Consider the following 24,464-nt stretch of genomic DNA (forward strand, 5'->3'; position numbering starts at 1 on the left):
CTGGTCTACTTTATTTTGCAAACATTTAAGCTAAAATGAACAATATCAGGAAAAAAAAGCAGCTGGGTACAAAGCTTCAGAATAAATGTCTAACAGATGATTTACATGCTTTAGATGTGTGTACACACACGTGTGTAAAAGCATTACTTGTTTTCAAGGCTGCATTGCATCACATTAGTAAGAAAATAAGATTTACTCATGCTTTTATATGCTCCCCTTACATCGCTTATTAAGAGCCCACTACAGGTCTGGTGAATGCTAGAAGACAGATTCATCACGGCTCCAGCTAATCTTTTTTATCTACTTAAATGTTTCAACTTCTTATACGGCTTCAAAGAGCTAGTGTCCACTGTTTGAACAATCCACACAGTGAAAATGAATAGCACAGCTGAAAAATAGTTTTGTGCTGAAATAAGAGCAAGCAGGAAGCCATACAATTTCAAGAAAGAAAAACAGCAGCTCTGTCCTTGCTGCTGATTTGCAGAGGGTGCATGGTAATGGAGGATGTTGGATAAACACATTTGAGCTGTGCCAGGCGTAGGACTGAGGTTAAATGAGAGGAAGTGAAAGTTCACAGCATAGGAAGGCCTTACTGGAAAGATATCAAAGATAACCATTACAGTAATGAGATATATAAAGTGCCTCAAACATCTGAATGACATGATTGTATCAGCTTGTGGACTCTAGATTTACTAGGTTTACTGCCCAATTGCCAGAATTAACAACACCACCACCACCACCACCACCAAAACCAAACAAAAATATCAGCTGTGGGGGGAACTCTTACTGTCAGTTTAACACCCTTCTTCTCTAGCATCCTTGCCAATACTGACGGGTTTGCCTTTCAATTAAATAACAATTTAAAATGTGGATTAAAGGCTTTAAGTGTACCTCAAAGAGTGCTCAGTCTCAGTTGCTGTCAAAAACAAACGATAAATATAGAGGTGACTATTGGTAGGGACTGTAGAATGGAGGACTAATAAAAAACACCTTTTTTTTTTTTTCTTCTCCCTTTAATTTCTTATGGTTGAAAAACCATGGCAACTGAGTTTGCCTGTAGATGTTATTGACAATTGTAACTGTGGTAGAGCAGACAAGATATGTGTGTCAAGGCGGGCTCTTTAGAAGCTGCTGATGGGAACATTCTGCTCTCAACTGAATAAAAAAATCCCTGAAGTCACAGGAGATTCACAGACCATTTCTGCTGACGTACAAAAGATGTTTAAATTCTGGTTACAGAATTATTTGAAAGTGTCCACTAATTTACTTCTCAAATACATTACATTTCTCTATCTTCCACAGACTTTGAAATCAGGAAATTGTGTGTCAGAACTGGATGACTTGTCTTTTTCTTGCTTGATTCTTCTGAACTATTTCCATAGTAACTTTGGCTTCATACAATGGGATTGGTTCATCCAGCTGAGGCCTAAAATGAAAGAATCTGTCAGAAATGTCTGGTGAGCATGCTCAGATCAACAGAAATATTGCAGGACTACTGCTATAGACTTTACTTTCACTATGTAAACTTTGCTCCTTACACAAAATTAAAGTTTATAGCTTTGCTGGGATTCACAGAAGAAGGGAAGAACCCTAAAGCAAACAGGAAAGAGAAGTTAATTAAAATATATTTATCTTATGTGGTGGGGAAGTGCTGGTGGGGGTGGTGAGGCTTTTGCTCAACAGCAATATTGTTACCCTGCATTAAGAGAAAGAACCTTCCATTCCCACCTCATTATGGGATTCTTTGTCTAGTGAAGCTGTCACTCTTCTCAGAAGAGTATTAGACAGACCTACTATCTTTTAAAGCCAACACATGCTCCTTCTAGACCAAGAAAAGCACATACTGCTTGTGTTAAATTTTGGCATAGTACATGCCACAGCAAAATCAAGGGATTTACCAAGTTCTTGTGTTTAGCCTGCTAGAGTACAAACAGAAATAGACCATAAACTGTTCCATGTAAACGATGTGAGGCATCTTTTCCTGAGCATCCCAATATAAATTTGCAGTACAGTGCTGGCAAAAGTTTTCTAGTTCAAATGCTGAATTTAAAAATTAAAATAATTTAAAAAATAAATCACATCTGTCTCACCTGAAAATGTTCCTTGATAATTTCTCCATTATATCTTCTAAGATCGGTATCTAAGAGGACTGTCAAGGTAACAGCATACCTACAGATAAATGTTTCCATAATCACGTTTGCTGGCAAGAGCTCTCTATTGATACAAAACCAGCAGGATCAAGGCAAAATGAAAATTAACCTTAATTTCAATTTTAGGTAAGATCTATGCACTTGTTTATATATCAGAAACCTCCTTTCCTGAAATAGTATGCAGAAACGAAATATGGAAAGCAGAATTCTGAAAAATAAAGCAAAAGGGTTACTACTGACAAATGCAGCCCGCACTAGTACAACATGAATCAATTAGAATGGCAATTGCATTTTTTTTGTGCAGAATGACAACGACAGACTTTGGTACCAGTTAGCTGTCACAGAAAATCACAGCTGGAAGAGACCTTCAAGATCGTCAGGTCCAAACATAACCTAACTCTGTCACTAAACCATGTCCCTAAGAACCTCATCTATATGTCTTTTAAACACCTCCAGGGATGGTGACTCCACCACTTCCCTGGGCAGCCTGTTCCAGTGCTTGACAACCCTTTCCATGAAGAATTTTTTCCTAATATCCAATCTAAACCTTCCCTGGCACAACTTGAGGCCATTTCCTCTTGTCCTATCACTTGCTACTTGGGAGAAGAGACCAACACCCTCCATGCTACAACCTCCTTCCAGGTAGCTGTAGACAGCAATAAGGTCTCCCCTCAGCCTCCTTTTCTCCAGACTAAACAGCCCCAGTTCCCTCACCCACTCCTCATCAGACTTGTGCTCCAGACCCCTCACCAGCTTCACCACCCTCCTCTGCACTCTCTCCAGCACCTCAATGTCTTCCTTATGATGAGGGCCCCAAAAATGAACACAGTATTCAAGCTGAGGCCTCACCAGCACCAAGTACAGGCAGACGATCACTGCTCACGTCCTGCTGGCCACACTATTCCTGATACAAGCCAGGATGCTGTTGGCCTTTTTGGCCACCTGGGCATACTGCTGGCACCCCAAGGTCCTTTTCCAGCCACTCTTCCCCGAGCCTGTAGCACTGCCTGGGGTTGTTGTGACCCAAGTGCAGGACCCAGCACTTGGCCTTGTTAAACCTCCTACAATTGGCCTCAGTCCAATGATCCAGCCGGTCCAGATACCTCTGTATGGCCATCCTACCCTCCAGGAGATCAACACTCCCACCAAATGTAGTGTTTTCTGCAAACTTACTAAGGGCACACTCAATCCCGTCATCCAGATCATTGATGAAGAGATTAAACAGAACTGGCCCCAATACTGAGCTCTGGGGAACACCATTTGTGACTGGCTGCCAATTGGATTTGACTCCATTCTCCACAATTCTTTGAGTCTGGCCAGACATCTCAGGTAAAAATAAAGTTTGGGACATAGCAGAGCCTGTAAATTCTTAAAGCACCACTGCACATCCATAAAGGATCTTTGAGTTGATGACTAACATTCATGACAATGCAACAGATAAGGCTGCATTTAGTCTTCATAGGAAACTAAAAAAAAAATATTTTTCCTTCGTTCATTTTAAGAGCAATCTGGTTAATATTTGAAGCTCAAGACACTTTAAAAAGCAATCACTAGGCAGTTTCTTCAGATGATATTAATTCCATATGGTCAAGAATTGTGCAAGATCTACAGATAAAAAAAAAGCGCACATTTTTCCTTTCAACTTCTTAAGCCTGTTGTGATAAAACATGCTGTTGTTATTAAAGATACCTCAGGAGACAAGAGAAGAAATCTTGCTGTTTAGTCACCTTACTTTTTATATGTGATAACTACTCAGTAAGCATTCAAGAAGAATACCAGACTATAAAACAATTCAAGATATCCATCCTATAAATATTTCCTTAGTGTGCCTGACCTTGCCTAATCTACTTTGCAGTTCAGTGGGGGAGGGGAGGACTTCCTTGCAGTGTAGTTAGTTCTTTCACAAATATAATGACTTAATCCTCACCCACCTCTGCCGTTCTGCTGAACTGCAAAAGTGATTCAGCATATCTCATAATCTGCAGTGCAGTACGGAACAGGGAGGGTCCTTAAAGCCATAAACAGACAAACCTTTCATTACAAACCTTCCAAGCCGTCCAACTGACAACTGCCGTGCTCATAGAAAGCTCAGGGTCCGGCTGCTGAAGACCAAATGTAGGTAATGCAAATGAAGGAGGCACTCCTCTTCCCACACCCACATCTTTGCTTGATAAATTTTATGTATGCAACGTTGCAAATAAAGAAAAGTTTATGAAGCAAAAATATTTAAACTTCTACATCTAAAATTGCGTTAAGATTTATATATCATGGATCTACTGCCCAGAAGAACAACAAAAAAAAAATCCAAAATGTCACAGGCATAATATAAAAACTTAGAGAAAAAAATCCGCAATTAATAGGTTCAATCTTGAACCAAAAGGTTGCATTTTCTCCAGGTCTGCTTTCTATTTCAGCACTGCTTTTAATGAAGCATATAGAAATACATATTTAGAAGGAACACAGAACCTAGTTTAAAACATGAGTGTATGTTATATTTCAGTTACCCTGTACGCTTAACTGTGCTGACCTTTAAGCCTATGGTTCCGTGACTGAGTAGAAGAAAATCTATTAGTTGGTTTCTTGGTTATATTTCCATCCACTCATATTACCAGGCAGTATTCAAAATGACCATTGAAAGGATATAGAGATACTTCCCTTGCTGTATATTGGACAAGTTCCATATCTCATCATTCAGAAAGGAGACTGTGGCTCCTTTAAGAAACAAGGAATGGCTGTCTGGAGGATCCAGCTTAAACAAAATGAAGAGAAATGTTATTTAGTTTATTTTTCATTAGAAAAAAAATAAGGTTAAATGGTTATTTTATATTGATGGTTAAAAGAACCAAACCAAACAAAAAAAAACACTCCTTGCCCATTCTTAAGACTTAGCACACTTGTAATATTTACAGCATTAAATTATACTTTTCTGTCTTGTCAAACAGTTTCACACCCTGAGCCAAACAAAATAGGCCCTTTAAAATTTGTCAGTATACCCAAACTATTAATATAACCTACTATCGTCTCAGAAAAGACAGCCCCAAAATTGTCCCAAAGGAAAATAAAGATATTTACTAACACTGTATGCTTCCCATTTTCTGGATGTAAAAGTCTTCTTAAGTGAAAACTGATGTTATTTAACAGCGGGGAACCATTTGGCCATGACAGAAACTCACAGATACATCCATATATAAACTCTAGTACAAACTAACTTACTGACACAGTAGCTTTACCTGAAGATTTTTCTCTGTTGTTATCCAGTGTCCCCCAACACCAAGAAGGGTAATGATATCATGCTTATGAGGCAGCAACTGTGATTTTAATGTTGATTCATCTTCAGCTTTAAATTGTTTCACTGGGGGGAAGAACAAATTCATTCAAGCTCAGCAGAAAATTCTGTTCAGAATGAAATGCCCATCTCCTCCTGTACTGAAAACCATACATCTTGGGATTCTTTACAGTCCTATGTCTTCAGATACAAATGAGTTGCAATATAAGCATACGAAAATACACAATGGAAGATGGCTGTCTGGAACAGCACTACAATTACATTATGCTGTTAGTCACATGAGAATATCTGAGAAAGTAGATGATTTAGGAAACACAACATTTTTGAAAATACATTTTAGTGGAACTCTAAGAAGTTCTTAAATTATTTCAGTTAAAACAGTAATTTCAGAGTTTTCAACTATTACGATTGTTTTAAAATATAAGTTGATAGTACTGGCGATAATGGCGTAATTTTTGTATTAGAACAAGGTAGCATAAAAATGATGACAATGATGCCACAGCTCTACTATTTGAACATTTTTTTTTTCACTTTTAAGTAAGAGGAAAATTTCAGACTAATTTAGCAGATGACTAACAGTACTAGATGCTTCCACTAGAGGGCGATAGGAGCAAATCTTAAAGAGCTCTTGCTTAAGGCACTCTATCGAGTAGATACATAAAATCGCATGGCAACTAGCAACTAAATGCAATTGTTCGAGGTAATGCAGCCTCCACCTATGCTACTTAGTAATAATAATAAAAAAACCCCACTAATGCTGCTCTGAAGACCAGATTTTCGTTAGTTACATACCTCCAGCATCTAGAACAATATCCACTCCCAGGCCACCCGTTTCTTCCAAGCAGCTTTCTGACACATCTATCTTTCCATTTGACACATCTATCACTCGAGCTAGAAGAGCAAGACATTTGGTCAATTACAATAAAAATGTAGAGTTTAGACTGAGAACAGAATAAAACATTTCTAGTTTCTGCAAGTGTTACAAGCAAGTTTGCAGCTAAGTTAAAAAAAAAAATAGCCAATATTTTTTTCATTTACAATACAGTGCAAGATCAACACCAAAAATATGCATTAGCCTAATGCAGAATGAAAACTCACAAGTATCTTTAGGCCAGAAAGTATAAAGTACACTACTAGAAGAATTCAAAATCCTTCTGTATATTAATTCTTTGCTATTTTTCTTTTCCAAAAGCACCTTCAAAAATACTGAGATCTGGAGTGACCAGTCATGTTATTGAAGCAAAACAGAGTGGTCAAAGACAAGGAGGCATATTATTTCACATCTCCCAATTTTCAAATTACCTATCAAATAACTACAGCAGTAATGCTTTGGGAGAGTTTTCCAAGCCTTGCTCTCTTCCCTTACTCTACATAAAACCCACCACCTCCTGCCAGTCCCTTGCAGGGCCCTTCTCTTGCTTTCACATCATAGTGGGAAACAAAGCCCTCTCCTCCCTGGCATGGAGCCCTGTTGCCCAGTGCAAGTCAGAAGTAAACATGTAAAAATGCAATAAATTCAGTCACTTACAAGGCACTGACTTGACATTTCTTATGATTCCAGCAAGTCTTTTAATCTTATTATATCCATCTCTTCTTTAAAATAATGCTTACTAACAATAATGCTTAGTAATATCATTCCTTATCTCACAGGATGGATAAACTTATTAATACCTTACTTTCTGCACGATGTTGTTAACCTCTAAATGGCTTTCTAGGTCATGGGAGTGTTTACATCTTCTCTTGAAATATTTCTGAAATGAAAGTCACTAATACTTTTTCTTCTCATATATCTGTGATACCATATGAATAGATGGTTATAAAGATAAGCCACAGCATCATGAATAATGAAGACAGAGAAGTAGCAGCTAAGGTTTTTAGTTTTGTTTCACAATTATGAGGTAAACTAACATTTAGAAACTAAACAGGCCAAAGACTTCTCAGTGAAATGACAATTGATATAATAGCAAATAAACTTGGAGGCACATTTCCAAAGTATAACTGACTAAACTCAAATTTGCAATGTGTACTTACCTACCAAAAGCTGCCGCATACCTTCTTCAATTTAATTACGGGGGTGAGAAGGAAAGAGAGAAGTTGCAAGAAACTGGTTACTAAGAAGACAAATACTCAGTTAAATGCCTTTTCCCACTCCTTCCAATCAAATCTTAAAATGCATTCAAATTCTTAGGTCAATCATTCAATTTTTTACTGAAGTCAAATTATATGGTTACAGAGAACACACATGGTCATAATTTAATAAAAGTGTCACATTAATTTAATCATGATAGTCATATTCCCCATATGCAAATAACACCCCATAATATCCTTTTCTTCCAAGTTTCTTCAGTCAAGAAGCTTTTTCTTAACACAGCAATTTCACATGGTATGAAGCTTCTACAAATCGTTTCACTTTTTGAGAATAGTTCTGATTCAATAGACCCAAAGCCTGACTATCAAAAAGAAATGCAATAGTTTAGTTAGTGTGACTATTTTCTGATTTCCATTTAGCAAAAATTTCCAGTTTTGCTACTTAAAATACAATAGTTCAAACAGTACTCATCAAAATCTTGTTCAATTTCCTTCCTAGCAAAATGCTATAACAATTTCTCTCCAGTGTGGAAAAGGCTGAGCAACAAATTACAGTATCATTTTCTATAATCCTTTGTCATTTCCACAAAATTTCCTCACAAAACATTTGTAAATCAGTTCAGTTTCTTCTTCTGTGACTTGCCCAACTTCTAAAGTAACATTACTCTGGCAATAAGGCTTCAGTTTCTCTTTCACTGTTGGTGAGAAGTAGAAACGCCAATACTTCCACAACCTGCTACCAGAGTTTACTCTCAGCCAGTAAGCTGAGCTACAGAATCACACAAAAGATCTGCTACCTGGTTTACTGAACACGCTCAAGAGAGCCATGAAATCACTGGTGAGTTCTTACCAGAAATGTACCCTCTGAAATCTCAAAATCGGTTTTAAGGAAAAAACCCAAACCAAAGCAAGCCAAAAACCAAAACACACCACCACTACATCACACACACAAAAATGGGGTGACCTATAGAACAGAAAAACATGCGTATATTTTTTTCTTCCATTCTCCAAGACAAAGTCATTCTGTCTCTAGTCTGAAACACGGGCATTGAAACATCAAAATTCATTACAGTCTCCTCCTTCATCATATTACTGTATTTACTTCAAAGATTACTGAAGACATGCAAAGACCCCGTCCTGTTAGTCTAAATATGAATCCTTAAACATTAACAGGAACTTCTACTACAGGTACTGGAATAAAACCAAACCCACCAGAACAGAGGATTTTTGCTTTCACGCTCAAAATAATTTCTCTTTTTAATGCTTTAGCCAGGTTCTCTCTATTTGAAGAAAACTTGCAATTAAAATCCGCCTTCCCCCCCCACAATGTTTACATTCCACAAACATTTATTTGCAAACCTGCTAAACTGAACTCCTATTGTTGAAATCCTTTTGTTGCAAAACAAGCACATACATGCACAATATAAGTGATGGCCTTTTCACTGCACAAAATGGTTATTTCAGCCCTTTGATGAAGCAGCTAGTTATGCTACACACTGGTAACATAAACCGCTGCTCATTGATAACTGATAGACTCTTGCTAAAATCTAAACAAAAAAAGCCCTACACAAGCACAAATCTGAAAAAGCCTCCACCCACAGACATTCAAGGTCAGGTTAGATATAGGTAGCTATGTTTGGGTTACTTAAGGCATTTATTTTATATTAACATTCATATAACTTAAATATACCAGTGAAAAGTAAATATGCCAAGCAACCTGAAGTCATATTCATATGTGCTGACAGGGCTATGATAATAAAATTAATTACCAAGTATCTTCTAAGCTGACAAAGTTCTCATATCATTAGTAAAATATACCCATAAAATATTACAAAGTGAAGCTTCAGGTCTCTTGCATTTACTCTTTTGCCTTGTAACAGGTGGCATAACAAATCTCTGCATATCAACAGCATTCACAAAAATGCTTTACGTTCTGACGTCTGTAATGTCCATTGTTACATTAAAAAGACTTCTGAAATAAGAAAAGCAAAAAAAAGATTTTTTGTTTTTTTTGTGAAGTTGCAAAAAAACAGAGGCAACGTATACATCTAGAGACATAAGTCTGTGAGGTCTCAGATGAAATTACTACATTCCCAACACAAAATGTTGTTTCCTGTTGAAGATCATTAAGGTCAGACAGCAAAAATGTCTTTCTGCCTGCTCTTGTGCAATAGCCTCTGCACAGCTGGCCGCTTCCTGCTGCATGCTCAGTGCTCCAAAGCCACTCCAGGCAGAGCTGAAGACTCACTTGGTAGGCTGGAAGTGAATCACTCCCCAAGACTGCAGATGTGTGTGAATGTGCAGCCCCAGAATGCACATGCACACTGTGTTGTCTCTGTGTTTCCACTGGCAGTTCTGTTCTTGGGAGCCAGAAAGGAATTAAAATTGACAAGAACTCCGTTCTCTCTGTGTCTAAAGAGCATCTCTCTGGCTTATTTCATCCCTCTACTAGCTTACTATTCTTGAGCCAACAGGGAGAACACAAGGACAATACTATGTGCACCTGCAAATCAGCAATGACTGTTTTTAGTAAGTCCCTAGGAACAAGAAAGTAGATTTGAAAACTGCTCTAATTTTCCATTTGGAAAGCCAAGATTGCTAACGATATTACTATGCAAAACAACAAAGGAGAAAGGAGTCTGAGTCAGGGACAGTTAGCCTTGATGTTATCTTTTAATCAGATCTCATCTTAACCCATATACATTTTGATCGATGCGACTAATGTTTGTAGACATGATAACTGACCACACAATGCTTTCCCCACAAAGATAATCTTCCAAGAGACACAGTTACTCTTACTTCTTTGAATGACAACAACAGTTGTACAGTGAAAAATAAACTTGGTGATTATACTCGGGCAAATCTTTGCATTTTGAGGAAGAACTATTAGACACTAGTTTTTTAAACCTTTTGGTCACTGTACAGCAAAGTTCACAGATTGCAATCACATTGGACTTTGCACTGCCATTTTCAAACTGTCTGAATAAGGAAATATTCTGCTTTCTTCCATTCTGCAGCATTGAAATAAGAAAAAGTTTGATCAGGAAAGATGCTAGTAGCTTTTATCTAGATTCTTTTTCCCATGGTCCAAATAGCACTGTTATTTTGAGAGGGAAACTCCCAAAAACTGAAGTATCAGAAGAAATGGAAGAAGTCATAGATGAATGCAAGTGTTATGTCTAATGCAAAGCTTATTTGGAATATAGGAAAACGCAGAGTCTTTGAGAGTCCAGCTACAGTTAAGACAGTACTTGAAAGAGAGCTGCCACACAGCCTGATAAAATAGTATTAGAAGTAATTTGAATCTGATGAATACTGTATCTCAAGTATATGATTACATCTGAACTCTAGCTCAGGTACCTAGATTACATACTGTGATACTGGTGATTTAGTAATGCCGCCTTCTTGTTCACAAGCAACAATTTTATAAAATGAAAAGACTTCTTGAGTAGTTAGGCCAAAAGCCAGCACTCGAGCGCTATTGTGCAAGATGGAAAATACTGACAGTCATCACAACTTAGATGAAGAATTAAAAATGCCATTAAATACACCGAAAATATAAATTAAATACCTATGGAGTACAGAATAAATTTTCAAAGTATTTAATTAAGACTATTTATAAATTTGTAATTCAGTTTTCAGCTACTGAAATAAGTCCCTATATTAAAAAAAAACAAAAAAAACACAACAAAAAACCAAACCAAAGCCAACCCACACAAAACCAAAAAACAAACATAAAAAAAAAAAAAAATCGAGACATTCTTTAGCATAAACTTTAGCACTGAAGAATATAACTTACCCACAGGAGGTCTAAGCCTCTCCAGGTACTGCTTATCTTCAAGACTGTATGCAGTAGAGATTACTTTAGCTCCTCTGTGTTGTGCTAACTGAATAGCTATTGTACCAAATGGCTGCAGAAGAAATAAGGTAGATTTATTTATTTCCAGCAATAATCCGATGCAGTTTAAGGAAGATTATCTTGCAAAGGACATTCAGGAGAATGTATTAAGGATCCAGAAATGAACTTACTCCTTCAATAAAACACATTTGAACCAAGAATTTGAATATTCACAGATCTGTTTCTGTTCCAAGTGAGGCCAAAAAAGTATTTTAGTTGACTGGGGAGCTTGGAACAGACTTTCAGGAGTTAACTAGTTTCCCTCTTCAATAAAACAGCTCAGATTCTACTATAAGTAAGAGAAGTACCATAACTGCACTTGCAGTTCCTACCTTTGGGGTTGCTTGCTTGTTGAAGGAAGAAGTACTACCAAAGAAAAAGAACCAGCCACATTTACATTAATGAATGTTGGCCAAGGCAAGCTCCACATCTTCATTAGCAGTAAAGATTGCAGTAATGCAAATGAAATTATTTATATCTAAGAGAAGTTAAAAAGCAGTGGTGGGAAAGGAATAAAAAATTAAGGCACTTTCCTCCAGTTATACCTGAGGGCTTAAGGTAAAACTATGTCAATGTAAAAGACCACAAAAGAACTACCTCTCTTCACTACCCACACAACCCGTAAAGGACTGTATTCTTGGCTCAGTATCTTATGTGGGAGGGACTTTTCTATTAATCCATTCAGTTAAGGGTACTGCCAGGAGTAAAATACAAGGCTTGATAAAGTCAGTATGTTGTAAGAAATCCAACTGTTCTTGTGATTAGACAGTTATTTATAGCAGAGGTAATCCTTCTGTTCTGAAATTGTTACTATTTGACAGTTGTTACCTACACTCGCTCCATCCATTACGAGAACAGTTTTTCCAGGAGAGGCTTGGGAAAGGTAATGTAAAGCTGTGTATGCTCGGAGACCATCACGAACAGTCCCAGCTGCTTCAGCCCAACAAACTTTTTCTGGTTTATGAACTGATTTTGGAGAAAATAAACAAACAAACAAAACCAGATGGGAAAAAAAAGCAGCAAGTCCCTAACATTTTATTCAGAATTATTTTTCTGTAACACTAATGAAAATTATACAAGTCAAATCATCTACAGGTATAATTATGAACTATTTCACAAAGGCAATACTCCTATACTGTGACTCATGGCAGGGTTAGGTCAGCTACATGGAAAAGGTAATTGTTATTCCAAGAATAATCAGTTTGCTTCTGCAGCACTCTTGTGAGCAAGTTCAAAGACAAATACAGTACTTAAACGGGAAAAAAGAGAGAGACCCACTTCCGGACAGAAATGATCTGAGGCAGTCTCTTCTCCATTTCACAAAGATAATTCTGACACAAAAAATACACAATGCAAGCTCCAATTCATGAGTTCGCAATTTTTTTTCCATATAGATTAAAATCTTTTACTTCGTAATCTATTGATATAAACAGTTTCTGGAGGTTATAACACATTCTAAGAGAGATAAAGATCAATGTAACATTATTTGTCATCTGTGTTTTCCGTTGTTTCTACCTACAAGACGCTTAAGATTTTTCCCATTCTATCTACATGCTTAAAAGCCTGGGGAGACTCTGTTAACTAGAAATCACAAGTTCAAACACAATTTTTAATGTAAGCCATTTACATGATTTAAGGAAGACCTTGATACTAAGCTAGAAAATCATCATAACCCAGCTGAGAGTCTAGCATAGAACTAAGTACAATCCTCTTGAAGCAAACTACAAAGAAAAAAAGACTGCAAAAGTTTAGTCTGCCCCTTTAAGCATAAGAATCGATAGTTTAGCCTGAATCGGGGAAGCTGTAAAACAACATAAGCAATGTGATCACCTGGAAGCATTTACAAGTGTGCTGGAAAAGAATTCTAGGGATCATCAACAGCATCATCACTTTGTTTGCCAGTCGATATTACTTACCACAAAATAAGCTACAAGAGGTAATATAAAGTCAGAAATATCTTCTGCCTGTAGTTAATGTAAATAGTGATAAGGCAATGGCAGACCACTAGATTTCATTTCTGTTGATTTGTACTTTGAAGTGTTAGAAAGAATAAACCTTATTTTTTCATCTCCATGAGTCCATGACTTATTTTGCAAAAACTGTCATAGCTAGTCAGGAAGATTTCATCTTCAAACAAATCACCATAAATAATACTTGTTTACCTCTCACATATTTTAAAAAACACAGAGGGGATATTTTACCATATCTTATGCAATAAAACTAGGGACTTAGTTTTGGTATAAACAAATTTAAAGGAATCACCTCATAAGTACACAGGTTGGACAGTCACAGAAACACAATATAAACTAATCTGAGCAAAACAGTAGCTTGCTCAAAGTTACACAACAAACTGTTAGGAAATTCGGTATTCTACACATTAAAGCACTCTAGGCCCAGAAAGGGGAAACTGGAAACTCACAATCATTGAAAAGAACGTTTCAATACTAGGTTTCCCCTAATCCTCATTCCCTGAACATTCCTTTCTCCAGCTTCTAGTTTGCTGTCCCATCGCTTAGTCTGGTCACAAGTTATATTCCTGGATTAAGTCAAAGTGAGGAAAAAGGCAAATTTATCCTTATTTAATTTTGTGGCAGATGCGGTGAGGAAAAAGTAGAAAGACAACAAAGTGACAAAACGGGAAGTCAGAAGCGAAAAAAAAAAAAAGAAAAAAACTGAGTCAGTTTGTGTGGTTTAGGCAAAACATTAACTCATTAAATGATAATAGCATAAAAAAAAAAAGCCCTTGAGAGTACGTACTATTCAAAGCTTCCATGAACAGGTGGAGTAGACAGAATGTCTGAATGTTCCTATACAGAACAAGTTTGCCCAGAGGTCCAAGTTAATTAGCTTCCTACCAGAAAAGCTAAACTGAAGTCTAAACATACAGTAAATGTAAATATTGGCAAAATATATGTACTACGTACCCAAATAATGCTCATGAACTAGAATAACTTCACAAAGACCAGACTCTTCAGAATCAAGAGGCAAAATTCCTGAAAAAAATTGAACATAGACTTTTTAATTTCAAACAAGCAAGCGCTATAACCAAACAAGTTCCTAACGAAATTGTTAGTCCCACTTGGTCTGTGGTTCTGTTGCCCTCTTGTCAGGTTTATGACACCTTAAGAAAACTTGGCAAGGTAACAGTCTGTAATTTCTGTGGGCACAGTGCACAAGACAATGTTTGGAGCACCTTTGGAGCTGTCTTGGGTCGGGGGAGAGGAAGAATGGGGGCATTAGTGAGTGCTTTTTGCTACTGGCACGCTTAATTTTTGTCAGGTCATGTCTCAACTCATTTCACACTGCTCTCAGAGTGCTCCTGTTTCTACTCTGTCTGGGCCATGGTTAACAAAGAAGAAAATCGAGCTCTCATATTGCAGACAGGTACAGACCAAGCCATACTATGGATACCTCTACTCTTCCACCCTGACACCTGTACATGTGTTGTTAGGAAAGGCAGCAAAAAAGGGACAGAAAGAAGCCTAGGAAGAACAAGGAAGAATGCACGAGTGTAAGTTTTAAAGACTTGGAAGGGAGAAAAAAAAAAAAGAAGGAAAAAAAAAAACTCCACCCATTGAAGACAGAGAAAGCAAACACAGAACAGGCAGAAGAGGAAAAAAAAAAATCCACGCTGGTTGTAACAGTGCTTTTTTCTTCCACTGGCCAAAGAAGGAAGTTGATGAACAGTAGGTTCTGACATCCGATCAGGCTTCTGAATACATGTATCCTCTATGATTGGTAAAACAATATTTTCTCCCCTCTCCCATCTAAACTTATTCTCCATTTAGACCAAAGCAAGGGCTTTGGTTTAAAATCCTCAGCAAATTTGGCTGCTATTTCCAGTCTTTTACAATTCCCATTAAAAACTGGTTACCCTACAATGCTTGTATACATCTGTGGATCTCTGAAGGGTTTATCTATGGAATAATAAGTCTAAAGTAGCTATCTACAGCAGCTATTGTGCAATTATGAAATGGTGCAAGAAAGGCAGGAATCTCAGAACAGAACATACTGTCTTACAACATCACTGTAAGTTCTGTCTTACTTTCATAACTTCAGTCATCCTCTAATCCTTTCATTTAGCATACAAAATATAACACATATGAAAGAATGTCCCGAAGAAATATCACTTCTATCTTAAAGCATCATTCAGATTTTGATGATTGATACATTATCATATTTCAAATGTTAAGAAAAACTTTCTTATAGTAAGCTGAAGTAGCCTTGGGCCTTAAACCCATTTGCACTCTAACATCTTACTATAGAAAAAGCAAAGCACAGAACGAATAATACATAAATAGATTCCTTTTCTTGACAGACGCAAAAGTTCAGGAACGAGTCACATTATCTCCTGACACTCAAGACAGCCTGCAAGGAGTCATTACACATTGCCATCAACTCACATTGATTTCAGAGTCTCTAAAACCATTCACAAAACCATGACCTTTATACTGAAGGAAAGACATATGGCATCTTAAAGAACTGTGCCCCCTAGTATACCTCATGATGCTTACAGAAACTCCAACATGAAATACAGACCTTTATTTTATGTATGCAATACACATAAAGTATTTGACACGAGTACAAAATGACATTTTTCACGTTACTTGTCAGAAATACTCCACATAGCGCAGGGCTTTCGTGCATTGATTATTTATACATTCAGTAACAGGACATACGTAAGAACTGACACGGAAACTGGCTAACTGCAGGTACGTTTATATTTAGGTTCATGTCTCTGAGTATTTGTGGCCAATTTAACTCTCAGAATAAATTTCCCTGCACTTATTTTAATGAGGAACATGGCATAACTGATTGCTAAAAGATTCTGAGAGCAACAAATAAAATGGAGTTAAATTTTGAAAGGAAATCAAGAACGTATGTCAAAATAAAAGATTTTTGGCTGGTCTGAGGCTTTACTACTATATTTTTCTTAACCAAACAAATGATGATGTTTAAGAGAATACATTATACAGACAAATAAATTTCCTCTGGAAGATTAAAGAAGGATCAGAAAAACTTTAAAAGTGAGAAATAATTCTTGATATGATTTTAGAAATAGATTAATGATTTAACATACCAAGTACTTCCAGTGAGCACAGTACTATTCTTACAGTTAAAAATAATAGATTCATAAATAAGGACTGTATTACTGTATTATTACTGTTAAACCCAGTAAGGAGTATATCCCAAGACTATACTCTTCAACAGAAGGACAGGCTCTTTTGTAAAATTCAAGTGGAAATAGTTTTCTGGCAATTGTACGTTCTGGGACAGTTTGATATTATTAAACACACAGGTAACCAAATCATTTGGCAATAGCCCATTTTCTTTTAAATCATGCCTAACTATGTATAAAGTCACAGCAATAGAAAGTAACTGGGAAGTGTGCTTGTTCGGAAAGATTTACCGTAAGAGAAATATTTCACTTCTATATTTTGTCTTTATAGCATCAATATTGGATGGATAAGGTTAAACAGCTGTTCGAAAGAGAATGCTGTAAGGTTTCAGCATTTAAAGAAGTGAGTCTTCTTTCTTCTAGGGCTAAAAATATTTAATGCTGTTTTCTTCATCTTCCTCTTTCCATATGTGTAATTCTGACTTTTCTGTACCTGCATTCACAAACATTCAGTATTCAAGAATAAAAACACAGACAACAGAAGTCTCTGACAAAACAAACCTGCTTCTTCCATGACCCAAGCGCAGATTCTATTCCCTTAATGTCAGATTTACTCTGAAGTAGCTCAGCTGATTCAAACTACCCATTCTACATTTGGATTAACAAGAATGGAACAAAGTCCAAATTCACAAAACTCCAACCTCCTACAGCCACTTAGAACACCACTTAGACCACTCAGGTCCACTGAGATTATTTCAGAGGTTTTTTTTTTTTTCTGAGCTACTTACTGAATCTGTACTCCTTTAACTACAACAGAGGGTGATTGAAACAAAAATAGTATTTTAGAATATTCAACAGTGGTAGCATGTATCAGTGATATATTTAACCAAATGAACAATACTGTTCACAATAATGATATTATGCATAGTTCAAAGTTATTTCATATGTAAGACCAGAAAATGCTTGGTCATAACAGTTCTACTTTCTCAAACAAAGCAAAGCCACTTCTGTACCCTACAAAATGGAATATTATTTCCCATCTGTAAGGATTACACCTTCTATGGTGAATAAATAATCACACATCTTATTCCGTTAGATTTAAGCTAATGATACAAAGGTCTGCCAAAGCTTTACCAGGAAAAGAAAAGCCCCAAACACTTTCCAAGTGATTTTTGACCTGGAATTCTGTTTTAAATGATAAACAAAAAAAAGTAAAGTGATTCCTGCTTGCCTTTCCGATGGGCTTCTCTGACAATAATGTCATAGCAAGATCAGAAGGCATGGACTCCCTGTGGCTAAGTAAGGGGGCAAACAAGTCCACTTTCAAGAATATGCAGTAAAAATGAAGATTCTAGAAAACAAGCAGCTTAAATCAGTGTTTCTTTTGAAATGTGGCCTTGTATTCAGCAAAATGTCCAAGTATGTGCGCTGCTTTTGGCAACTCAGAAATCCAGGAGAACTGGTGAACCTATTTGCATGTTTAAGTTAAGACCACTCTTGATTTCTTTATTTTAACAGAAATTCACATGACTTAGAAGAAACTGAATAGTCTTCAGTATGCTAGAAGAAGAAATTCATCAATATCAGCTAAAGGTATATTTTATATCATCCTCAAGAAGGCACGAAATATAAGCCTAGACTTTATATCATCCACAGAAATCAAGATGTATTAGTTTCATCTAGATAATGTTATAAATACAAATAACTGACTATGTATTCAGATGGTTGCCTTCAGAACACTCACTCCACATGCCTAATTTGACCCAGGTGTATATTTTTAAAGATTCAGTGAATGCAGTAGGACTATGGCAGATTACATCAGATGGGGACCTGAACTTCCATACTTATTAGCAAAAAACTTCCTTAAGAGAAAACATTCAGAATAGAATTCTCATAAATAAGAGTTTATTCACAAGACATTAGTTGAATCTTTGAAAATATGTGTTTAATTGTAGCTTTAGCAATTATTATAGAATCAGCCACTCACTATAAAAGATTACTAATTGTGTTAGTTGATCAGACAAACAAGCATTAACTTACCCACCACTTCATCATCTGGCTGAAAAAAGGTTACCTTTCTTCCAACTCATGAAGAGCATACAAAAAGGAGGAAAGAAGGTATGAGGATTAATGTTTATAGCTGGAATTGAACATGCATTTGAAAGCACTGTTTAGTTCACAAAACTAAAAATACACCCTAGTAGTGGGAAAAAAAAATCCCATTAAATATGCACAGACCAAACCCAAAGGTTTAATTCACTAAACTTTGGCACCCCATCCACAGTTACATGCAAGTACACACATGTGTATGCATTTGAAAGATCTAGGCTTTAAACTACGTATCAAAGGTGGATATGTCAGTGAAACACTGCTGAAATTCCAGAGTGTTATTTTGTCTTACTATTCCAACAAATGATTTTTACAAATAAAGTAAATATTGTTATAAGCATGTGCAGGTAATGTCTTAAGATCTCAATGTATTTTATTTATTCCTTTGCATTTTTTTTCTTAAGTCTGAACAGATATGCAGGAATTACAGTTTGGATCCTTTTTTACCTTCATCTTGGTATCATTACTGACTTAGGGGAAGCCTCATTAAGAAAGCAAATAGATCCTACTATTAGAGGCGTACCATGCAAACAGTATTTATTTGTTCTGGACTAGCAGACCTTAATTCTTGCTTCACACACTCACAAGACAATTACACTAACTTACCTTCCAATACAACTCCAGAAATTTCTCGACCAACAGGTAGAAGCTCCTTCTCCAGTTTAATTTCTGACAGAAGCTAAATGAAAATAATGGTTACAACATTCTTACTAGGGCTAAAAATTTCCATATTTATTATCATGGTACAGTGTTTGATATTCACAGTAAGAAAGTTCAACATTACCAAAATATTATCTAGGGGAAAAAAGTACATACATTCCTCATCTAATACTAAAAACTTTGCACTGGTTTTCTGTATTTAAATTTAGAAGGATATTAAAAAAAACCCCAAACACCAAATAACTGAGTTATTAACAGGCAAGCCAAACTGTGACTTAAAGTCAGTATGCAGAGGATGATAAAAGGGATTTACTGTACAAGAACTCACAAAAGACAACTGATCTTTCTCCCTAAATTAGGAACTAAATTACAGGTGTTTTTTTATTTAAAGAGATATGCAAGAATACCACATCAATCCCATGTCCTCTTTCTCAGCAGTAAAGCCATATCCTCAGATGCCATAAATGGAATTGTGCCAATTGCCAGCTAAGGCCCAGGCTTAGATCTTCAATGGAAACTGTAAACAACTCTAGCTTTTATAAGAAAAATAAGCAAATACCTTTGTATCTATCCAGCTCAGTGCACAGGCTCTAACTTGTACTTTTACATCATTGTCTCTTGTAGGAGGAAGGTTTTCCTAGGACAAATTTGCAGACGTTACATTATACAATGCAACATGAATGTGCCAGTAGGATCTTCTCAAGCTCTTGAAAGCACTTTTCCAGAGTCTTTGTTTTATATTCTTTTGTAGTCAGAACAAGCTTTTTTTTTTTTTTTTTGCAATGAAAAGGGAACCGATATCACAATGGATTTACAACACCATTTTGAGTACATGTATATTACTATTACAAACTGACCACTAGACCTTAGTAAACCTCAACACACACTGACTTTTTTTTTCCTCTGCAAGGTAAATATCACATCGTTATCTGCAATAATTTTAGTATGTGATCACCCACCTAGTGTCTTTCTAACAAACAGAAGGAAGCAGATCTTTTACTATTAAAACTATATTGCAAGAGTGATGGAGACTTTTACATTAATGTCTGACATACTCTACTGACAAACCTGTTGAAGTAAATATTCATGTAGTCCAGATGACGCCAAAGAAACAGCACTGATAAGAATTGGTGTTAAGGCCCAGGAATGATGGCTATTCCACATAAAAAAGTGTTCTACTAATGAAGCTTCCCCTTATCATTTCAACTTTTGAGATTGGGACTGATATCTGAAATGATTTTAAGTAGTTGAGTATTGCTAGTTTAAAGTATTTAATTAGCCAGGTTGAGCTCTGGACTGCTGATTTCCACCCAGCTGTTGAAGAGCTGCCTCAAAGGCTGAAGGCAAAATCATGTATTTCCATGTTATATTGTAGTCTGCAGTGGAGATGTCTGTTAGAATTGAAACACCAGAAAGTCATAAAAGCTTTGCTTCTACTTCTGAAATTAAGATTTATTCTTAAGTGTTTAAGCTTTCTTTGAGGTTTTTTTAGACTCCTCCCAAGAAAAAGCTGTTGCTTTTCACCTAGGCTAATCAACATGAAGAGTAACCTCTGTCCAAAGAATACTGAGCTGAACTTTTTCTCACCCCAGCTGAGTTAAACACATACTGTTCCTTTAAAATTGCAAGGTGTGTTGCCAGTCAGACTGACCTCCTGCTCTGCAAACAAACCAAAGTGGGGTCTCACTCTTTGTTCCACAAAACAGAAAAGCCATTAAACTGTTTAACTATATGAATACTGCATCTCTAGGTTTTTTTCCTTTTTTTTCTTTTTTTTTTTTTTTTTCAGAAGTTTGAATCTAAGAGAGTTGTGTAATTTATGTAAGTTTACGATTGTACTGTCTTTTGGAACTACCCTTTTGGTATGCATAGCTCAATGAACCTAAGTATTGCTGCAATGCATGTCATAAAATTGGTTTTCTTTATACAAAAATACAAGTCTTAAGAACAAAAAATAGACAATGAAAAGTTTGTGCTGTTAACTAGCTCCTGCCTTCATAATTTAAATATGTCATTATTAGGAACTGAACAAGCACCATATAAGGAAGGTTTGCTATGGAAATTCTTCATCAAATCTACCGACTTTTCATTATCCACCTTCTGTTCCAGTAAGGTGTCCTCAGCCAATTAGCTTTTCTTTTCCTGACGTTTTTCAATATTTATTTCTATTTAAGATAAGGATCCCATAGTGCTGGTCATTACGCAGACACCTGCAGAATCAGTTCCTGTCTAAAGAGATGTAAATCAGCAAGCAGGCAGACAAAGTCCTTGCACAGGAGTACAGTTTCAAGATCTGTACCAGAGCTGTCTAGCTCACTTGTTGCTGCCACCTACATATTCCTATCCCCTCCTTTGTGTTAGACTTAGTAATCATAGAGCCATCACAATGATGTAAACTAACTTGCAACAATTTACTAGTTTTCACCTGATAAATAAGCTGATCCATCTTACCTTATAGCTGCATGACCATGACAAAAAAGAGAACAAAAATGTGCTACTGAAAGGTGAGCAAACCTTTTCAGCAAAAGCACGACTTCACAATTAGTTTAAGTAGATCTAAGACTGCTCCATGAATATGCATCTTGGCTTTATCAAAATCACCCACCTCATTGAATCCTTCTCTTCAGGCAGTTAATTAGATGTGCTTCACTACTCGGACTTGGCAGCTGCTCAAGCAAGATTCTTACCAGTACTACATTGTTTCATTTTGGTTTATGACTCGTAGGTATATTTAGGTATCTATATTACACCAGTATACATAGGTATCTATAGTAATTTATTTTGCACCAATAAGAGGTTTAAGAACACAGGTTCACATCCTCAAAATTACATAAGCATTTTCTACTGTTCAGACATTCATACTGCATTGATATATACTCATTGACATCCTATTTTAGTCTTATGCCATGTGCTCATACGTACACACTTATTCAATTAATGTTTGTATCAAACTGACAAAGATTCTTCAGCACAACAGTTTCAACTAAATTTGACAGAAAAAAACTGCTGTCTTCTTGTTGTTCCTTCATGTTGTAGGAAAATAGGTAGCTAGACAAAAGAGACTTAGCAATGCCTCTTATAAAAAGGCTGCACTATGATCTCAATCCTCACTGAGAGCAATGAGCTCACAAAAGGAAAGAAAATAACAGTAGAACACTTCAAACAGAATAAATTTTTCAAGACATTTTTCTACTTTTTCAGTGACCAGCAAATCCAACCAGAGATATGAATCTACATGAAGCTAGGGTTCATTTGTTATGCCTGCAAAACCTGTTTTTCAGTATGGACCCCAAAACTGCACAGAGAAGTCTAGCACTGTTTTTGCCAAGTGCTGCTTGATGATGGTAAAATACACCTCCCCTACTTTCCTTTACCTGGCTCTGTTTACAAGGATTACACCAGCTCTTCTCTCAGTCTACAGAAGAGTTAGCTGTTTCAATTCCCTTGTGGCATTCAGCCACACCCTCTTCTTCCAGTGAATGATTAATAATGCTGTTATAACTGTAACTCACTCTTTCCTGGAAGACAAATGTAATTTCCTCTCCAGGAGAATTCTGCTGGCAATACAAGGCCTTCATAGTGATCTGAAAAAGAAAACAAAGAAACCAAACTGTAATATGTATAGTATCTATAGAGCAAACAAGTAACTAAAGCTTTATAAGCAGAATAACAATTGTTTGCAAGCAACATACAGCCTATGAGTCCTTCCAACACATAAGTTCTGAAACAGATCAACAAATAAGGCAAGATATGGTGTTACCTGCAACGGGTAACAGTTTCATTGACCACCATATAGCAAATACTACGGACTGAAGATGTACAGCAAAAGGAAATGAACGATACACAGGATTTACCAATTGCTGGTCCAACGCAGTAGATGGGGTTTTTGCCACCCAGGCTAGAAGGCACACAATTTGACTAGCTCAGTCAGCACAAAGGGCCATAAAAAAGCAGTGCAGGAATATAAGGAACCTTATATAACTTCACTAAAAATCACAACTTGGTTTTTTGGTCTCCTCTCCCAACTTGGCATATGTTGGCCTCAACAACCAAGGGCCTTTTAGAAAGAAAAATAAATTGAGATCTCTTTATGTTACAGGAAAAAGAAAAGCACGGAGCAGAGGGGCAGAAAACCATGCGGCCATTAGATTGCTTCCGTCAGCCAGCGCTGACACCCCAAGGGACGCCCGAGGCTGAAGGGACCGCCCTGAAGCATCTCTCCCTTCAGAAACGCAGAGCAGCGCGGCGCCCGGGACCCGGCACACCCCCGACCGGCTCAGCAGGGAGCCCCGAACTCGGCGCCGCCCAGTCGCTTCCCCCAGCCCTGGGCGCGCCGCGGCCCCAGCACCCTCATGTTCCATGAGGGCAGCTGTCAAGCGGTACCCCACTCCTTTAGCCATTAGTAACACCGGCCACGCCGTTGCTTTTACTCCGGTACTCTGTCGCACCGGGAAGCAGCTCAGCACCCAGGCGTCTTCACTCCCGGGGCCCCCAGCGGGAAGAGGCCCCCAGGAGCCGACATAGCGCACCGGCGGCCCCCGGTAAGTACCGTCACCCTGCGACCGGCGGTTGCCATGACAAACCGTTACTTCCGCCGCTCTCCCACCTCGACGCCCGCCGGCAAGCGCAGGCACCGCCCCCACGCCGCACTCCCAGCCCCGACGTCAAGGGAGGTCCCATGTGAGCTCGTGATTGGCCACGGCGGCTGCCGCTCTGCATAGAAGCGGAGGTGAGATTGGCTAGGGCGGCTGTCGCTCTCTACAAGCGAGGAGGAGGGAGCAAGCGCCCCTCCCCTCCCCCCACCTCACCCAGCGGGACTCGAGGACTACGCGGCCCAGTAGGCTGCGCGGCGCCGCCCGTCGCATTACAGCGTCCGGGGCGCAGCGCAGTGGCCGGCGACTGCCCTGTGTGACCTCCCGAGAGCAGGGCTGGCAGCCTGCGTGGAAGGAGGGAAGGACGAGAAACCGGCTTGAATTACCCTTATGTAAAATAAAGGGGCCACCCACCCCCACAGGCGCGTCCCGCTGGAGGTGAGGAGGGAGCCGGGCCGCCCCCTCCCCCCAGCTCTGCTCACTGCGCGCTGACCCTCTTGGCGCGAGAGCAGGCCTGGCAGACCCCGGATTGGCCGGGGAGGCCGGGTCCCTGCGGCGCTCC

At 37.9% G+C, this 24,464-nt stretch overlaps 2 protein-coding genes across 10 annotated transcripts in view; one reads left to right on the forward strand and one right to left on the reverse strand.

Annotated features, from left to right (window-relative positions):
• Window positions 1-762: 762 nt before the first annotated feature.
• Window positions 763-24,386, reverse strand: CRYZL1 (crystallin zeta like 1). Of its 8 annotated transcripts, XM_065862524.2 has the most exons (15): window positions 23,759-23,887; window positions 23,165-23,367; window positions 22,823-22,894; window positions 19,870-19,947; window positions 19,257-19,329; window positions 18,582-18,626; window positions 14,347-14,415; window positions 12,255-12,388; window positions 11,324-11,435; window positions 7,468-7,491; window positions 6,229-6,327; window positions 5,381-5,502; window positions 4,794-4,899; window positions 2,091-2,136; window positions 767-1,426 (listed from the first exon to the last, which is right to left on the reverse strand). In XM_065862524.2, exons 3-15 carry the CDS (start codon window positions 22,886-22,888, stop codon window positions 1,327-1,329), a joined length of 1,074 nt encoding a protein of 357 aa, XP_065718596.1. In that variant the 5' UTR covers window positions 22,889-22,894; window positions 23,165-23,367; window positions 23,759-23,887; the 3' UTR covers window positions 767-1,326. The 8 variants fall into 8 exon arrangements, with proteins under 8 accessions (XP_065718593.2, XP_071666845.1, XP_065718596.1 ...); XM_065862526.2 differs by lacking the exons at window positions 23,165-23,367; window positions 23,759-23,887 and adding an exon at window positions 24,317-24,386; XM_065862522.2 differs by lacking the exons at window positions 23,165-23,367; window positions 23,759-23,887 and adding an exon at window positions 23,894-23,967.
• Window positions 23,827-24,464, forward strand: part of ITSN1 (intersectin 1) — a 144,197-nt gene continuing 143,559 nt past the window's right edge. The window contains exon 1 of one of the 2 annotated variants that reach the window (XM_071810686.1): window positions 23,827-23,851. The gene's annotated coding sequence lies outside the window, so the exon portion shown is untranslated. Of the gene's footprint in view, window positions 23,852-24,205; window positions 24,341-24,464 lie in introns of those variants that run through there. The other variant, XM_071810678.1, reaches the window with a different exon arrangement.

This window comes from Patagioenas fasciata, chromosome 1 (genome assembly GCF_037038585.1).
Source record: "Patagioenas fasciata isolate bPatFas1 chromosome 1, bPatFas1.hap1, whole genome shotgun sequence".
Lineage (NCBI taxonomy): Eukaryota > Metazoa > Chordata > Aves > Columbiformes > Columbidae > Patagioenas > Patagioenas fasciata.